Consider the following 18,496-nt stretch of genomic DNA (forward strand, 5'->3'; position numbering starts at 1 on the left):
AGAGGGCTAGAACATCATCACAGAGGGCTAAAACATCATCACAGAGGATTAGAGCACCCTCTCAGAGGGCTAGAACATCATCCCAGAAGGCTAGAACATTACAGAGGGCTAGAACATTACAGAGGGCTAGAACATCACAGAGGGCTAGAACATTATCACAGAGGGCTAGAACATCATCTCAGAGGGCTAGAACATCATCACAGAGGGTTAGAACATCATCACAAAGGGCTAGAATGTCACAGAGGGATAGATCATCATCCCACAGGGCTAGAGCATCATCACAGAGGGCTAGAACATCATCACAGAGGGCTAGAACATCATCTCAGAGGGCTAGAACATCATCACAGAGGGCTAAAACATCATCACAGAGGATTAGAGCACCCTCTCAGAGGGCTAGAACATCATCTCAGAGGGCTAGAACATCACAGAGGGCTAGAAGATCACAGAGGGCAAGAAAATTATCACAGAGGGCTAGAACATCATCTCAGAGGGCTAGAACATCATCACAGAGGGTTAGAACATCATCACAAAGGGCTAGAATGTCACAGAGGGATAGAACATCATCCCACAGGGCTAGAGCATCATCACGGAGGGCTAGAACATCATCTCAGAGGGCTAGAACATCATCACAGAGGGCTAGAACATCATCTCAGAGGGCTAGAACATTACAGAGGGCTAGAACATCATCTCAGAGGGCTAGAACATCATCACAGAGGGTTAGAACATCATCACAAAGGGCTAGAATGTCACAGAGGGATAGAACATCATCCCACAGGGCTAGAGCATCATCTCAGAGGGCTAGAACATCATCACAGAGGGCTAGAACATCATCACGGAGGGCTAGAACATCATCACAGAGGGCTAGAACATCATCTCAGAGGGCTAGAACATTACAGAGGGCTAGAACATCATCACAGAGGGCTAGAACATCATCACAGAGGGCTAGAACATCATCACAGAGGGCTAAAACATCATCACAGAGGATTAGAGCACCCTCTCAGAGGGCTAGAACATCATCCCAGAAGGCTAGAACATTACAGAGGGCTAGAACATTACAGAGGGCTAGAACATCACAGAGGGCTAGAACATTATCACAGAGGGCTAGAACATCATCTCAGAGGGCTAGAACATCATCACAGAGGGTTAGAACATCATCACAAAGGGCTAGAATGTCACAGAGGGATAGATCATCATCCCACAGGGCTAGAGCATCATCACGGAGGGCTAGAACATCATCTCAGAGGGCTAGAACATCATCACAGAGGGCTAGAACATCATCACGGAGGGCTAGAACATCATTACAGAGGGCTAGAACATCATCACAGAGGGCTAGAACATCATCTCAGAGGGCTAGAACATTACAGAGGGCTAGAACATCATCACAGAGGGCTAAAACATCATCACAGAGGATTAGAGCACCCTCTCAGAGGGCTAGAACATCATCTCAGATAGCTAGAACATTACAGAGGGCTAGAACATCACAGAGGGCTAGAACATCATCACAGAGGGTTAGAACATCATCACAAAGGGCTAGAATGTCACAGAGGGATAGAACATCATCCCACAGGGCTAGAGCATCATCACGGAGGGCTAGAACATCATCACAGAGGGCTAGAACATCCTCTCAGAGGGCTAGAACATCATCACAGAGGGCTAGAACATCATCTCAGAGGGCTAGAACATCATCTCAGAGGGCTGGAACATTACATAGGGCTAGAACATCACAGAGGGCTAGAACATCATCTCAGAAGGCTAGAACATCATCTCAGAGGGCTAGAACATCATCACATAGGGCTAGAACATCATCACGGACGGCTGGAACATCATTACAGAGGGCTAGAACATAATCTCAGAGGGCAAGAACATTATCACAGAGGGCTATAACATCATCTCAGAGGGCTAGAACATCATCACAGAGGGGTTAGAACATCATCACAAAGGGCTAGAATGTCACAGAGGGATAGAACATCATCCCACAGGGCTAGAGCATCATCACGGAGGGCTAGAACATCATCTCAGAGGGCTAGAACATCATCACACAGGGCTAGAACATCATCTCAGAGGGCTAGAACATTACAGAGGGCTAGAACATCACAGAGGGCTAGAACATCATCTCAGAGGGCTAGAACATCATCTCAGAGGGCTAGAACATCATCACAGAGGGCTAGAACATCATCACGGAGGGCTAGAACATCATCACAGAGGGCTAGAACATCATCTCAGAGGGCTAGAACATTACAGAGGGCTAGAACATCATCACAGAGGGCTAGAACATCATCACAGAGGGCTAGAACATCATCACAGAGGGCTAAAACATCATCACAGAGGATTAGAGCACCCTCTCAGAGGGCTAGAACATCATCCCAGAGGGCTAGAACATTACAGAGGGCTAGAACATTACAGAGGGCTAGAACATCACAGAGGGCTAGAACATTATCACAGAGGGCTAGAACATCATCTCAGAGGGCTAGAACATCATCACAAAGGGCTAGAATGTCACAGAGGGATAGAACATCATCCCACAGGGCTAGAGCATCATCACGGAGGGCTAGAACATCATCACAGAGGGCTAGAACATCATCTCAGAGGGCTAGAACATCATCACAGAGGGCTAGAACATCATCTCAGAGGGCTAGAACATCATCTCAGAGGGCTAGAACATTACATAGGGCTAGAACATCACAGAGGGCTAGAACATCATCTCAGAGGGCTAGAACATCATCTCAGAGGGCTAGAACATCATCACAGAGGGCTAGAACATCATCACGGACAGCTAGAACATCATCACAGAGGGCTAGAACATCATCTCAGAGGGCTAGAACATTACAGAGGGCTAGAACATCATCACAGAGGGCTAGAACATCATCACAGAGGGCTAGAACATCATCTCAGAGGGCTAGAACATCATCACAGAGGGCTAGAACATCATCTCAGAGGGCTAGAACATCATCTCAGAGGGCTAGAACATTACATAGGGCTAGAACATCACAGAGGGCTAGAACATCATCTCAGAGGGCTAGAACATCATCTCAGAGGGCTAGAACATCATCACAGAGGGCTAGAACATCATCACGGACGGCTAGAACATCATCACAGAGGGCTAGAACATCATCTCAGAGGGCTAGAACATTACAGAGGGCTAGAACATCATCACAGAGGGCTAGAACATCATCACAGAGGGCTAGAACATCATCACAGAGGGCTAAAACATCATCACAGCGGATTAGAGCACCCTCTCAGAGGGCTAGAACATAATCTCAGAGGGCTAGAACATTACAGAGGGCTAGAACATCACAGAGGGCTAGAACATTATCACAGAGGGCTAGAACATCATCTCAGAGGGCTAGAACATCATCACAGAGGGTTAGAACATCATCACAAAGGGCTAGAATGTCACAGAGGGCTAGAACATCATCTCAGAGGGCTAGAACATCCTCTCAGAGGGCTAGAACATTACAGAGGGCTAGAACATCATCACCGAGGGCTAGAACATCATCACAGAGGGCTAGAACATCATCACAGAGGGCTAAAACATCATCACAGAGGATTAGAGCACCCTCTCAGAGGGCTAGAACATCATCTCAAAGGGCTGGAACATTACAGAGGGCTAGAACATCACAGAGGGCTAGAACATTATCACAGAGGGCTAGAACATCATCTCAGAGGGCTAGAATATCATCACAGAGGGTTAGAACATCATCACAAAGGGCTAGAATGTCACAGAGGGATAGAACATCATCCCACAGGGCTAGAGCATCATCACGGAGGGCTAGAACATCATAACAGAGGGCTAGAACATCATCTCAGAGGGCTAGAACATCATCACAGAGGGCTAGAACATCATCATGGAGGGCTAGAACATCATCACAGACGGCTAGAACATCATCACAGAGGGCTAGAACATCATCACAGAGGGCTAGAACATCATCACAGAGGACTAGAGCACCCTCTCAGAGGACTAGAACATCATCTCAAAGGGCTAGAACATTACAGAGGGCTAGAACATCACAGAGGGCTAGAACATTATCACAGAGGGCTAGAACATCATCACAGAGGGCTAGAACATCATCACAGAGGGCTTGAACATCATCACAGAGGGTTAGAGCACACTTTCAGAGGGCTAGAACATCATCTCAGAGGGCTAGAACATCACAAAGGGCTAGAATGTCACGGAGGGCTAGAACATCATCACAGAGGGCTAGAACATCATCACAGAGGACTAGAGCACCCTCTCAGAGGACTAGAACATCATCACACAGGGCTAGAGCATCATCTCAGAGGGCTGGAACATCATCGCAGATGGCTAGAACATCATCGCACAGGGCTAGAACTTCATCACACCAGGCTAGAACATTATCACAGCAGGCTAGAACATCATCATAGCAGGCTAGAATGTCAGAGGGCTAGAACATCATCACAGATGGCTAGAACATCATCACCAGAGAGGGCTAGAACATCGTCACAGATGGCTAGAACATCATCACCAGAGAGGGCTAGAACATCATCAATGTGCATCATCAGCAGGTGAAGAGGACGATGCATTTCTTGTCGGCTTGCTAAAATGTGGCTTTCAGAACTTTGAAGTACTTTTCTTGGGAATATTTTCTGCTTCAGCTCTCCATGTCATCCATTTTGATTTGACATCAACTATAATGGCTGTTGATCAGCCTACTTTTGATTAGTAAATATTAGCATGTATTATCATATGACTAATGACATTTACACAAAATTACGATGAACAACTGGAATTTATGTTTAGGAAGTGAATTTTATTCAAATAAATAGCCACATAAATAAACAAACAATCTTTCTTTCTATATAACATTCATACAAACACACACACACAGTCAAGTAGCAAATCAGGAAAATCATAAAACATATTTCTTCACATCCAACATTTTACCAAAAAGGATCTTACAGATCTGTGTCAAAAAGGTTACTAGCGTTTCAATAGTTCAGTCAAACTACGTTTGTGACGAGTTTTCTCAATTAACAGGAGAAACAAAACCTATTTCAGAAATGAGAAATATTCACTGTAAAGTGCAATGCTTATTTTTTTCTTTAATACAGCAAGTTAAATCAAAGTATGAAAACTGGGTCTTATGAGTGTCTGGCCCATGGCGGGCCCACCTGTTTTCACTGTGTGCTGATTGGAGAAAAGCAGGGCTACTCTGAAGGTATGGGGTTTGTTCTGAAGAAGGCACAAGTGTTGGTGGTGAGTGCAGTCAGCCAAAATGAAATGTCATTTAGAAATTTTAACAATGCTTATTTCAGAGAGAAATCTATCAAACAACATTTTAGCTTCAGGCTTCAAACACTTTTCCCCTTCAGCATGTTGTTCAAAATGAGACCACTTCACACACAAATAGGCCTAACACATAAACCCAAACATGCTGTGCACAACTCTATCTAGATACTGTACCTCTACCACCTACAGACAATTCATTGAAACAACTTTTCTATTTCTTAGAAAATACATAAACAAATACAGCCATGGTCCTGCATTAGCATCTAGTGGCAGAAGCAGCTCTCTCATAGCAGGAGCCACACAGGGTATGCCATGAAAGCGCAAGCTAGCGTTTTGAGTCAACACGTTCACAGAGGAAAGTCAGTAGTTTCTTTCTCTTACTTCGCTGCCCTGTCTTTGGCTTATCTCTAGTTCTGCCATCATGCAGTAGCAGGCAACCGTGTTGTCGATAGGGAAAGCACTATGAAATGGTTTGGGTCCTTTCTTCTAAACATATGCATTTCTATGTTCAACAAAAAAACAGAAGCTTTCTACTACTACCTGCTCTACTCAGCTAGCTCCCTATGAAGGTAGAAAAACCTTGTACATTCATACAAAAAGAAAAAATGACAAATAAAAACAATCGAATGAACACCAGCAGGCAGTTACTGTAGTATCTTATGTCAGCTCTCTATCTCTCATTTCCTCTGCATTTCAATGTGAAATATTGCACTATAGTCCCAAAGTCTTTGTTCTGGCTGTGTGAAAGCACTACATCATGTAGCATACACATAGCCCATATGAGGTGAAAAGTATAGTGGGTAAAGCTTTGTTATGGAAATGTTTCCCTGATAGGGAATGACATCATGCTCATGGGTCTTCAGGGTCTTACGCTTTGACAATATTTACAAATTGAGACATATAAAATGACATAAATACAGAGGGAATTTGATTAGAAAGTAACCATACATGAGTAGAAATTATTAATTGAAAATCAACCTTTTTGTAAGGTGCACACACACACACACACACACACACACACACACACTGCTTGCTAATAGCAGTACCTATTGTGCTTTAGTCACACAACAAGTCATTTTTTCTTCAATGGTGAAAGCAGCATGAGCTCAGCTAGAATCTCGCACAAACAAATCACAGTTTATGAAATCACAATAACATTGTCTTCAAAGAAAGTTTGGAAGTTTAGAATAGTTATGATACTGCATGTTTGTAGGATGGCTACAAAATAGGCGAGGCCAGTACAAGTGCATCAAAGCCGGGACCGAGAGACTGAAAGGCCATCAAGGCCATCAGACTGTTAAATAGCCATCACTAGCCGGCCTCCACCAGTACCCTGTCCTGAAATTAGTCACTGTCACTAGCCAGCTACCACCCGGTTACTCATCTCTGCACCTTAGAAGCTGCTACCCTATGTACACAGACATGGAACACTGGTCACTTTAAGAATATTTATATACTGTTTAACCCATTTCATATGTATATACTGTATTCTAGTCAAGGCCATCCTATTCAACTATTGCTGTACATATTCTATTCTATCCACGTATTCTTCAGATATACTACATATTCTATCCACATACTGTCCACAATGTGTATACATCCCATCACACATATGTGCTCATACATACAGTACCAGTCAACAGTTTGGACACAACTACTCATTCAAGTGTTGAGAGAATGCCAAGAGTGTCCAAAGATGTCATCAAGGAAAAGGGGGACGACTTTGAATAATCTCAATTATAAGGTATATTTTGATTCGTTTAACACTTTTTTGGTTACTACATGATTATATATGTGTTATTCCATAGTTGTGATGTCTTCACTATTATTCTACAATGTAGAAAATAGTAAAAATAAAAACAAACCCTGGAATGAGTAGGTGTGACCAAACTTTTGACTGGTACTGTATATCTATATATATTTATACTCCGGACTCCGACATTGTTCGTCTAAATATTACTATATTTCTTAAATCCATTATTTTACTTTTAGATTTGTGTGTATTGTTGTGTATTGTTAGATATTACTGCACTGTTGGATCTAGGAACACAAGAATTTCGCTACACCCCCAATAACACCTGCTAAACATCTGTATGTGACCAATAAGTAATATTTTCTCCAAAAGACAAACAAAGTAAAAATAAAGAAAGAACTTTGGTCTTTTCTAATTAAGTGAAAACAATAAGTAATAAGTAATAAAGGTCTATATACAGTGAGCAAAACTGGAAAAGTAACACAAAAATGAAATCAGGAAGACTGGATCGTCCTGTTTTCAAACTTGATGAAAAAACTAAAACTAAAACTGTTGAAATAGGTCTTAAATGATCTAGTATGGTACATTGATACCAGTCCTCGTTGGGTTTTCAAGACTAGTCCTTCACACACCCCTCCATAGCGGGACAGGGGTGAGTTGGGGACCCATCAGGGAGAAAGGAGAGGAACGGAGGTCCCCTGTTGTGTTGAGGGGGTCCCAGACCTTTATTGCTTCTCTGGGGGTTCCGACGAGACCTCAGAGCCGTCACTCCAGAGTTTGGTTATTGCTTAATTCTCAGCTTATGTGATCACACACAGATACACACAACAAGTGTGTTTGCATGTTGTTCAAGAGAGTGTAGATTTGTGACTTGCATCAGTTAAAAAAAAAATCTAGCTACTCTTTGCTCAGTTTTTCTACCCAATTGTTCTCTTTTCACACTTTTAGAGGATCTGTTCTGTCGTCCTATCACCTTCTGCTCATCATCTGATATTCTTTGAGAAACTACACGTCTCAAAGTTCTGTTCCCACCGTCAAAAAGCGCTTACCCTTCCTGTCCATCAGTGATGACATCACCATGACATTTTGTACTCTGGTTGTCATGCAGAACAATCACTCTGGTCCAATAAGAAGTTGTTGTTTTCTGCTTCTCCTTTCTTTCCCTCCATCACTTCACCATCACACAGCTTCTCAGCTGCTGCTGTCCACCCCGGCCCAGCTCCTGCATCTCAGACTCTCTCCCGGAGGCTGAATCCAGACTCCACATCCCCTGCATGGGCATGAGGGGGAAGGGGCCCTGGGTGAAAGCCTGGGTCTGTTCTTGGGCTTGGTAGTGGGGGTTGGTCTGGGGGGGGAGGTTGGTCTCGAGGTAGAGGCTGGACTGCTGGCTTATGTGCAGTCGAGCCTCGAGGAGGTAAGCAGCAGTACCCACGGGGGAGAGGGAGGAAGAGGAGGAGCAGGAGGAAGAGGAGGAGCAGGAGGAAGAGGAGCCGTAGGAGGGGGAAGATGACTCCAGAGGCTGCTGCCAGAAGGCATGCTGGAGAGCTAGGGGGCTCTGGTGGGAGGGCAGGGGGTGTTGGGGTTCCCCCTGGAGGAGGGAGGGGGCGGGGGTGTCGAACAGGGTGGAGGGGGGCTGCTGCTGGGACAGGAAGAGCGAGGGATTCTGGGTAGGTGCTGGCCAAGGAGGCTGAGGCTGGGGCTGGGGCTGGTGCTGGATCTGGAGCATCCTGTAAACAGATACAGAGAGGTGGGGTTAGAATGACACTTACGGTGACTATGTGTCTGTGATTGTATTTATGTGCAGGTGAGTGTGTAAGATCGTGTGTGTGTCTCCCTCTTACCTTTGCTGGTGCAGAACTTCCTCCAGCATGCTGCGGTGCTCACTGATGGTGGGGCTTATTGATCCCCGGCTGCCACGGCTACTGCGGTCGGAGGTTGGAGGGCAGACCTGCCTGGCCAGACCTTTGATCTTATTCAGACCCAGAAGGCCTTTAGTGCGTGTGTTCTTCCTCAGCTGTTGGCGGAAGGCTTTCAGACCTGGGGAGGTGCACAGAGAGAGACAGGCAGAAGATTGGTTAGATGATGATGTGACTGATACATTTCTCTGTAGTACTGATGATGATGAGGATGATGGGACTGATGCATACCTAATGGCTATAAACTGTCATCACCCATACCTTGTGTGAGGGAGGTGTCGGAGGCTCTGCGGCCCTCCTGGAAGCTGGCAGCCTGAGCCTGGGGGAGGAGGTGACAGGAGAGGGCCGGTGGGCTATCGGCGGGGACCACTGCCCCGGGATCAGTCCCAAAGGCCAGCACGGCTGACAGGCCACCCACAGCGGGGTGCAGAGCGGGGTGCAGAGCGGGGTTGGGGGTGGACGAGGACCTCAGACAGCTGTCAGACGACGCACCATCGGAGGGGCTGACCACGATGCAGGGGGGGTTGCACTGGTGGAAGCGAGCAGAGACCTCGGCCAGGGTGTGTCGTCGGGAGGTGGTGGTGGGCAGGACGAGGGCCGAGCAGGTGTGTGTGACCTCCTCCTTTAGGTCGCGGGGCCGCACCTCCTCCACCAGGCTGTTGGGGGAGATGGAGCGGTTACACAGCAGTCGGTTCAGACTGGCTTCCACCGGGAACACCACACGTTGGAACAATGCACCTTGGTCATATTCCATCTCCGCGTGCATGGGAGGGGTGCTCTTGCATTGAATGGGGTAGGCTGAAGGTCTGAAGCTGTCCTCCATGATAACCTCTGGGGTACTGGAGTCAGAGGTACTCCTGGGTCTCTGGTTCCAGGGCCCACACTGACGGCTGAGTTGCTGGGCTCGGTGCTCCCTGATCCTCTCCAGCAGCAAGTAGTAGATGGCTGAGAAGTGGTTGTAGCTGCTGCTCTGCAGAGACTGGGGCAGAACAGAAGGACACGTTAGTCAGCCATTTTGGTCCAAAGGGTGTCATAATATAAAGGGCTATATTAACCAGCTTTTAACTCTTCCTCTCCCTGTTTGTCTTTCTCACTCTCTCTATATATATTTCTCTCTCAGATAGGCCTGTACCCCGTCAGACTGCGCTCACCCAGACTGATCTCCTGAGAGACTGCTGTTGGATCTCATCTACTTACCACTAACTGTGTCAGCCTTTAAAAGCAGATGCCAGTTATCCCCCTAATTCTCCCTACAAAATGAGTATTAAGTCCCCCAGGTGTACAGGGATCCAGGGTGTGTTTGACTGTGGCGCCTGCCTGGGAGGCAGCATAACATACCCTGCTCTACTGCCAAACATGACTAACTGTCTCAAAGCCCCACCACTTTTAACCCAGTACCCGACTCCACTACCTCAGTCTTTACAGTGTACTCCAAATACTGTATTCCTGTGGTACTATGTGATCTGTATAACCTATAACCTGTAACCTGTAACCTGTAACTTGTAACCCATAACCTATAACCCATAACCATAACCCGTAACCTATAACTGGTAACCTGTAACATGTAACCCATAACCTGTAACCTATAACCCGTAACCTATAACCCATAACTTATAACCCGTAACCTATAACCCATAACCTATAACCCATAACCTATAACCCATAACCTATAACCTGTAACCTATAACCCATAACCTATAACCCATAACCTATAACACATAACCTATAACCTATAACCTGTAACCTATAACACATAACCTATAACACAGAACCTATAACCCATAACCTATAACCCATAACCTATAACCCATAACCTATAACCCATAACCTATAACACAGAACCTATAACCCATAACCTATAACACGTAACCTATAACCTGTAACCTATAACCTGTAGCCTATAACCTGTAACCTATAACCTGTAACCTATAACCTGTAACCTATAACCTGTAACCTATAACCTGTAACCTGTAACCTATAACCTGTAACCTATAACCTGTAACCTATAACCTGTAACCTATAAACTGTAACCTATAACCCGTAACCTATAACCTGTAACCTATAACCTGTAACCTATAACCTGTAACCTATAACCCGTAACCTATAACCTGTAACCTATAACACATAACCTATAACCTGTAACCTATAACCTGTAACCTGTAACCTATAACACATAACCTATAACCTGTAACCTGTAACCTGTAACCTATAACACATAACCTATAACACAGAACCTATAACCCATAACCTATAACCCATAACCTATAACCCATAACCTATAACCCATAACCTACAACCTGTAACCTATAACCTGTAACCTGTAACCCATAACCTGTAACCCATAACTTGTAACCTATAACCTGTAACCTACAACCTGTAACCTATAACCCATAACCTATAACCCATAACCTATAACACAGAACCTATAACCCATAACCTATAACCTGTAACCTATAACCTGTAGCCTATAACCTGTAACCTATAACCTGTAACCTATAACCTGTAACCTATAACCTGTAACCTATAACCCATAACCTATAACCCATAACCTATAACCCATAACCTATAACCCGTAACCTATAACCCATAACCTATAACACATAACCTATAACCCATAACCTATAACCCATAACCTATAACACATAACCTATAACCCATAACCTATAACCCATAACCTATAACCCATAACCTATAACACATAACCTATAACCCATAACCTATAACCCATAACCTATAACACATAACCTATAACTCATAACCTATAACCCATAACCTATAACCCATAACCTATAACACATAACCTATAACCCATAACCTATAACCTGTAACCTACAACCTGTAACCTATAACCCATAACCTATAACCCATAACCTATAACACATAACCTATAACCCATAACCTACAACCTGTAACCTATAACCCATAACCTATAACCCATAACCTATAACCCATAACCTATAACACATAACCTATAACCTGTAACCTATATAACGGCCCAGCTCCACTCACTCCTATCCTCCTCTAATCCTCCTTCCAGGACAATAACACCAATAAACCAATTAACCAATCAACCAATTAACACATCAACCAATGAGCCACTCACCTCAATGGTCCTCTGGCGGTCAATGCCCAGGGTTTGCATGATGCCCAGGACAGGCTCGCTGTAGTCCCCCAGGTTAGAGTTGTAGTCTGTGAGGGGAAGGGCCATGCTGAGGGTCTGGTGAAGAGCTGTGGGGTCAGCCAGCATCCAGCGGTGCTGCTTGATCTGGGCCACACTGATCCTCTTAGCTGGGTCTACCACCAGCATCCTACGGATCAGGTTCTCACAGTCTGGGGGAATAGAGAGGGAGGAAGAGGGAGAGAGGAGGGAGGGAGGTGGGAGGGAGGAAGGTCAGTCTGATGCTATAGCATATGATTTTATATAATATAAACCAGTCATTTTATCAATCAATCTATCAGTCCAACACACTATGAAATGCATCACTGTGTGGTTGCCATGGTGTGATGGGTACCTTCAGACATGAAGAAGGGGATTCTGAAGCGCCCCTCTGTGACTCTCTGTCTGAGGGCAGGGAGGCTGGGCCCGTCGAACGGAAGGGAACCGCACACGAGAACATACAGAACCACACCTAGACTCTTTAGAGGAGAGACACCAGGAGGAGAACGTCAACAAATGGCCTCTCCCTTTACTTCAGTATTAATTGGTTTGACATGAAGATGGTAGAACTACGGTTCAAAACACATTGTGTGCAGTTTCCCTGTCAGCCCTTACCCAGATGTCCAACTGTGGCCCTTCGTACTCCTTCCCCTCGAACACCTCGGGTGCTGCGTAGGGGGGGCTGCCGCACCACGTAGACAGGGGCTCGCCTGCATTGTAGAAGTTACCGAATCCAAAGTCTGAACGGGAAGGAGAAAGAGATTGGTTAGTTTGTGAAACTCGTGGTTGTTTGAGTCCTCTATTCCCTGCTGGCTACAGAGTTTTTTCTTGTTGATATTGCGTAATGTTAATCACATAATGACAGATGAAAGGCCAGATAGCATCTGAGCTAATATCACCCTGGGCTCTGACACAGAGCTACTGCTTGTCCTGCCACAATGAGGCACTGAGGTTGACCCGCAGTGTGTGTGTGTGTGTGTGTGGTGTGTGGTGTGTGTGTGTGTGTGTGTGTGTGTGTGTGTGTGTGTGTGTGTGTGTGTGTGTGTGTGTGTGTGTGTGTGTGTGTGTGTGTGTGTGTGTGTGTGTGTGTGGGTGTGGGTGTGTGTGTGAGTGCGTGCGTGCGTGCGTGTGTGTTTACTGAATACAGATTGTCACCCTGGCTCTCTGTGGCATCAGATCAGGCCTGCTATGAGCCTGCTATTTCACCCTAAAGAACCTTCTAGTTCTTGGCAGTTGGCAATTCATTAGCACTCAGACCCAGTAACAATCTTTTAATTACAGCGATGCAGGTCTTCTCTTCAGTAGAGAGATGAACTAGTCTGGGAATCACGTAGAGAACCATGAAGGATAGAGGGGAGTCTGCTATCTGTTATCTCCCAGACAGACTCACGGCCAGTTTGGTGTTCATGTTATCTCCCAAACAGACTCACCGGCCAGTTTGATGTTCATGTTATCTCCCAAACAGACTCACCGGCCAGTTTGATGTTCATGTTGGCATCCAGCAGTAGATTCTCAGTTTTGAGGTCTCTGTGAACGATGTGGTGTCTGTGGCAGTAATCCACTGCCGTCAGAATCTGCCCGAACTTCTTCCGCGCCTCGTCCTCGCTCATGCGCCCGTTTGAGGTCAAGTAGTCTGGAGGACAAGAGGGAGAGAGAGAGAGGGGGCGTTTTAGACTCAGAGGCCTAAACCATTTCTACATCCTGGGTGAGGGAGGAACTTCATATCTATTTTACCCCTTTTATTACCTAAAAAGATACTGCCCAACCAGTGGAGGCTGGTGAGGGGAGGACAGCTCATAATAACAGCTGGAATGGAGTCAATGGAGTGGTATCAAACGTATGGAAACCACGTCTTCGATGTGTTTATTTACCATTCCATTGACTCTAGTCCAGCCATTATTATGAGCCGTCCTCCCCTCAGCAGCCTCCACTGTACCCAACACAGGTTACAACTAAGGGGACATTTTATTTGATCCTCACCGAACATCTCTCCATTTTTGGCGTATTCTGTCACAATGTACAGCATATCTTTAGTCTCCATTACCTAAGAGAAACACAAAGAGAGACATAGAAGAGAAGTTAGCAAAAAGTCGGCTATACACACACAAACATACCGTGATGACGTGAGCAGAGAGAACTTCTCACTCTGTGAGTGTTTTAGCAGAGCCAGGACTGAGCACTGGGGACATTTTCTGGCAACCTTCATTTTCCTCTGACCACACTACCCCCTTCCTGTTCCATAGCTCCTGTCACACACACACACTAGGCATGCTAACTTTCCATGATATGAACTGTTGCATAACAGAGCTGACAGGCACTTCCTGTATGCTCTTTATTTATAGGATACGAACACAGCGTCCACACAGGCAAAAACACCCACAACAGTTCAAACCCGTCTTCCCACTAAACTGTGTTGTCTGTCACCAGTTGTCAACAGAAACAATATCTCTCTCCTGGGAAAGGAAGAGGAAAGTTCACACACACACACAGGTCTCAGCTTGTGTATCAAGAACTCACCACCACAAAGACAAAGAAGAAAAATAAAAAGGAGAAATAAGCAATGCCCCAATCCCTTCCTGGAACTCCTGGAAACTCAGAGGCAGAACATTGTGTGAATGTTGTGTCACTACCACTTCTGAGGAAAGCCTGATAAACATCACTGCCAGGACTCAATAAACCAAAACCTAACGCTAGCTAAATCACGAATCAACCACAATGGCAGTCATTTCATAGCCTCATTTAATTTCCAACCGAGTTTCTCTTTCATTTTTCTAACTGCGTGAGAGACAGTGAGGTCCTGGGCAGCCGTAATGGTTAGGGAGACACAGAGGCTCCACATAGTCTCTAGTCTTCGTCTGAGAGAGATGAGCACCACTCTGTGTCCCTCTCACCCTAGAGGTGCTGCTGATGTCATACAGGCTTCCAGGGAAGTGGTCTGGCACGTTAAGGGCCCCTCATACTGGCCCCTTGAAGAGTGGTATGTGGGGGAGTGTGTGAATGAGAGAGAAAAAGAAAGAAAGAAAGAAAGATAAAGAAAGAGAAATAGACAACAGGCTGAGGTGATCTCCAGAAGTACAGGGGAAAAAAGTGTCATTTTGTTCACAAAAGAGCATTCAGTATCTAAAGGTCAGCATATCTAAAGGTCGAGGTTCAACGCTTTGGTGTTATTTTAGAGGTTTTTTGGTGGTGGTGGATCAGCTTTAATATTGCAGATAGATTGTGGCTTCTTTCAATGTAATGTCTGCCTCATTTCCAATCCCCCACTGTTTTGTTAGTGTAACAGAAGGATGAGAGGGAGAGGATGTGACCTCCGGATCACAAGGTTGCCTTTACTGCACTACACCTCCCCCTCAGTGGGCGGATGAGGGGGTGTCACCGGGGGGGGGGGGGGGGTAACCCAGCTCAGAGCCATTAGTCATCCAGTAACGCCTCTTAAGTGAGAGGTTTCCCTGGCTGTAGAGAGCACAGCAGCACTGTCAGATCTGGCCATTACTGTGAGCCCTGATTGGAAATGCTGATTAGCTTTAGGAGGACTATCCCTCAGTATTAATTTGCTCACAGTGGTGGATCGTCCTCTGGAAGACATATGACACATCAGGCATTCCTTTCCAACTCAAGGCGTTGGGGCTGTGTGTGTGTGTGTGTGTGTGTGTGTGTGTGTGTGTGTGTGTGTGTGTGTGTGTGTGTGTGTGTGTGTGTGTGTGTGGGAGAGAGGACCTTCTAATAAGATCTTTCCCCAGTATTTTGGGTGTGGAAGGGAACACAATTTCGCCATCTCAGCAGTCACCCTCTTAAATCCGGACGTCCAGTAATCCTCAAAACCAGCAAAACAGCACAGAGCTGAACAAAGGGCAGAAAACTGCTGATTGAAAACACACACACACACACACACACACACACACACACACACACACACACACACACACACACACACACACACACACACACACATACACACACAGTGGAACAGTGTATCATAATAGAGACAACACACACCTGGTAGAGTTTGATGATATGGGGGTGGTTCAGCAGCTTCATGATCTGGACCTCTCTGTAGATCTTCTCCAGGTTGGAGGGGTTTAGTCTCGTTTTGTCGATGATCTTTATGGCCACCTGGCAGTGGACAACCAACCAACACAGCAAACTGTAAACACACAATAAGGTCTACTATATCTAGGACAAATGCACTGTGAGAGGCTGATCTGATTCTACCAAATGTTGTTTGTTCTTTTCAGATGTGTCCGTGTGATTTAGAAATGAATAAAATATTACATGGAACCATTGGTAATTAAAGATTTGGGATGCTGACCTGTGTTTTGGTGACTTTGTGCCTTGCCAGTTTGACCACGGCAAAGTTTCCTTTCCCCAGCGTGCTGATGATCTCATAGAAGCCGACCTGGAGAGGCCTTCCCTGGGTATGGTTGGGCTGGGCCCCTGGGCCGCTCTCCGTCATGATCACCATGATGGCAACTGATTATTATATTCCAAAGGATAGGATAAAAATTGTGTGTAGTACCTGCGTTACAAAGGTAAAAATTTGAAATATCAAATGCGCATACGCCTATGATTAATGGCATTGTTTTATTTTTTGTTGTTGTAGGCCTATTATTAGTGTGTTATCATTTGTTAGGCCTAATGCATTACATTATCAATGTATTATTATCATTATTGATAATAACGTTATAATTATAATCATTAGGCTACACATTTAACAAGGCGTAGGCCTGCCAATTCGAGCTCTTCCACAATTATTATTAAAAAACGCAAAGATTCTGAATTAACATTTCCATTGCATCATGATGCACAAAATAATTCAAGATAGAGCACATCATTTCATGTCTGTCAAATCTTTAAGTTTGCACTAAATTGAATTAATGCTCTAACCATATATTAATTCATCCTGTCTATTAAATACGGATTTTTAAGCGCTGGCGTCATACTAAACATGCAAAAATATGAAAAGTCTATGCTTAATAGACGTGTAGACATTTATAGCATAACACACAATACAGAATTGTTAAGTGTTAAGATAATGGCAATGGCAGCTCGGCGCACACAGGATGCCCGAGTAAAACAAATTAAAACGGTCTAAATAAATAAAACATTATTATATATGTCCATTATAGATCCACTTTGAAATGCAAACCAGATTTTTCCAAAGAATCATCAGAGCATTGCCGTGTCTTACCTTATTGGATGTAGCCGCACCAGCTCCTCTCACAGTTGAATCGGTTGTTACAGACAGCTATACAAGTCATTCTATAAGGATATTAGTTGCTGTAAATACGAGAAAAGTATAATGAAAAACAGCATTTCATTTTATTATTTTCCTTCTTTTAAAGAAATATCTACATAAATGTACACTAAAGTGTGCCAGCCGTATCAGTTAGAACTATTTACAGGTTGATTTGGCCGGTCACGACCCCGGCTACCGCACTGTTCGGTCTGCCTGTGCGCTCCTGTGGAATGCGGACAGCCACAGTGTTCATGGGAAACTCCTCCTCTCTCGCTGCTATAGGCTAACAAATTGATACCCACCTCATTAACGTCACACCCGCGTCAGAACTTCGAGCGATGCACAAGCCTGGGCGCAAGCGCAAGGCAGAGGTTGCCAGGCAACCGTGCGGCTCGGCGCGCGGTGACGCGAGTGCTGATGGAGAGGTTGCTTGGCGATGGGGACAATGACGTCAGTCCCGGAGATGTGTCACCACGTGATGTTTCCTCCCAAGCTGTTGTTGTATAGCGGAGCTCGAGCTTGGGCTCGCTCATCGCTGCTGGAAAGCATTTAGCGTGTGTGCGCGCCCTCGACTTTCAGTTGACTTTCATCTACTTACTTTGGGAGAAAAAGTGAAACTGGAAATGGTTCTTAGTAATTATGAATCTTTTAAACTGGTTATACATGGAATGTTTCCAAACTTTTTGCATTAAGTGCACACACCATTCTATACTATACCACATAGCCTGCAAAACTGTGTAGTCAACATGCACTTGCTTTTTAATGTATGCAAGATTGCAGATTTGGAGCTGAGTTACTGATGGATGCATGCATGCTTTTCCTGATGGTCATTCACTGCATTTGACCCTGAAAATCCCCAGAACCCCCACTTGGACCTCTCTATTACTCACATGGGAGAAAATAAGGTTTAATAGAGGATGAGTGTAGAGAACATAAGAGAGGAGTGAGAGAGAAAGGGAGGGAAGGAGAGAGAAGCTAAGAGATAAGTAGAGGGGGAGGGAAGGAGAGAGAATAAGAAAGAAGTAGCCTAGAGGGAGCTGGGAGAGGGGGAGGGAAGGAGAGAAAGGAGGTGAGAGAGCAGAGCAGAGAGATTGGGGAAGGTGAGAGGAGGGACTGAGTGGAAAGGTACTCTGCATTTGGTGTGCTGCACTCAAACACACACACTCACACTTTTTCAATCCAGTCA

General features: G+C 45.1%; 1 protein-coding gene across 2 annotated transcripts; it reads right to left on the reverse strand.

Moving 5' to 3' along the window:
• Positions 1-7,934: 7,934 nt before the first annotated feature.
• On the reverse strand, positions 7,935-17,559 carry LOC115161218 (serine/threonine-protein kinase SIK2). Of its 2 annotated transcripts, none has more exons than XM_029712019.1 (11): positions 17,263-17,559; positions 16,384-16,544; positions 16,071-16,187; positions 14,055-14,118; positions 13,546-13,707; positions 12,690-12,814; positions 12,430-12,553; positions 12,021-12,247; positions 9,179-9,896; positions 8,843-9,038; positions 7,935-8,728 (listed from the first exon to the last, which is right to left on the reverse strand). In XM_029712019.1, the coding sequence occupies exons 2-11, from the start codon at positions 16,534-16,536 to the stop codon at positions 8,170-8,172; spliced, it is 2,445 nt and encodes an 814-aa protein (XP_029567879.1). In that variant the 5' UTR covers positions 16,537-16,544; positions 17,263-17,559; the 3' UTR covers positions 7,935-8,169. The 2 variants fall into 2 exon arrangements, with proteins under 2 accessions (XP_029567879.1, XP_029567878.1); XM_029712018.1 differs by having other exon boundaries at positions 16,384-16,590; positions 17,263-17,558.
• Between the last annotated feature and the right edge of the window lie 937 nt (positions 17,560-18,496).

The sequence above is a fragment of the Salmo trutta genome, chromosome 24, assembly GCF_901001165.1.
Source record: "Salmo trutta chromosome 24, fSalTru1.1, whole genome shotgun sequence".
In the NCBI taxonomy this organism is placed as follows: domain Eukaryota; kingdom Metazoa; phylum Chordata; class Actinopteri; order Salmoniformes; family Salmonidae; genus Salmo; species Salmo trutta.

Excerpts from the sequence above, each read along its gene's own strand:
- LOC115161218 (XM_029712019.1), bottom strand. The coding sequence starts at position 16,536 with ATGGTGATCATGACGGAGAGCGGCCCAGGGGCCCAGCCCAACCATACC. Across the intron at positions 13,708-14,054 it reads CAAAAATGGAGAGATGTTCG|ACTACTTGACCTCAAACGGG; the intron begins GTGAGGATCAAA and ends CTTGTCCTCCAG. Across the intron at positions 12,815-13,545 it reads CATGAACATCAAACTGGCCG|ACTTTGGATTCGGTAACTTC; the intron begins GTGAGTCTGTTT and ends CTTCCCGTTCAG.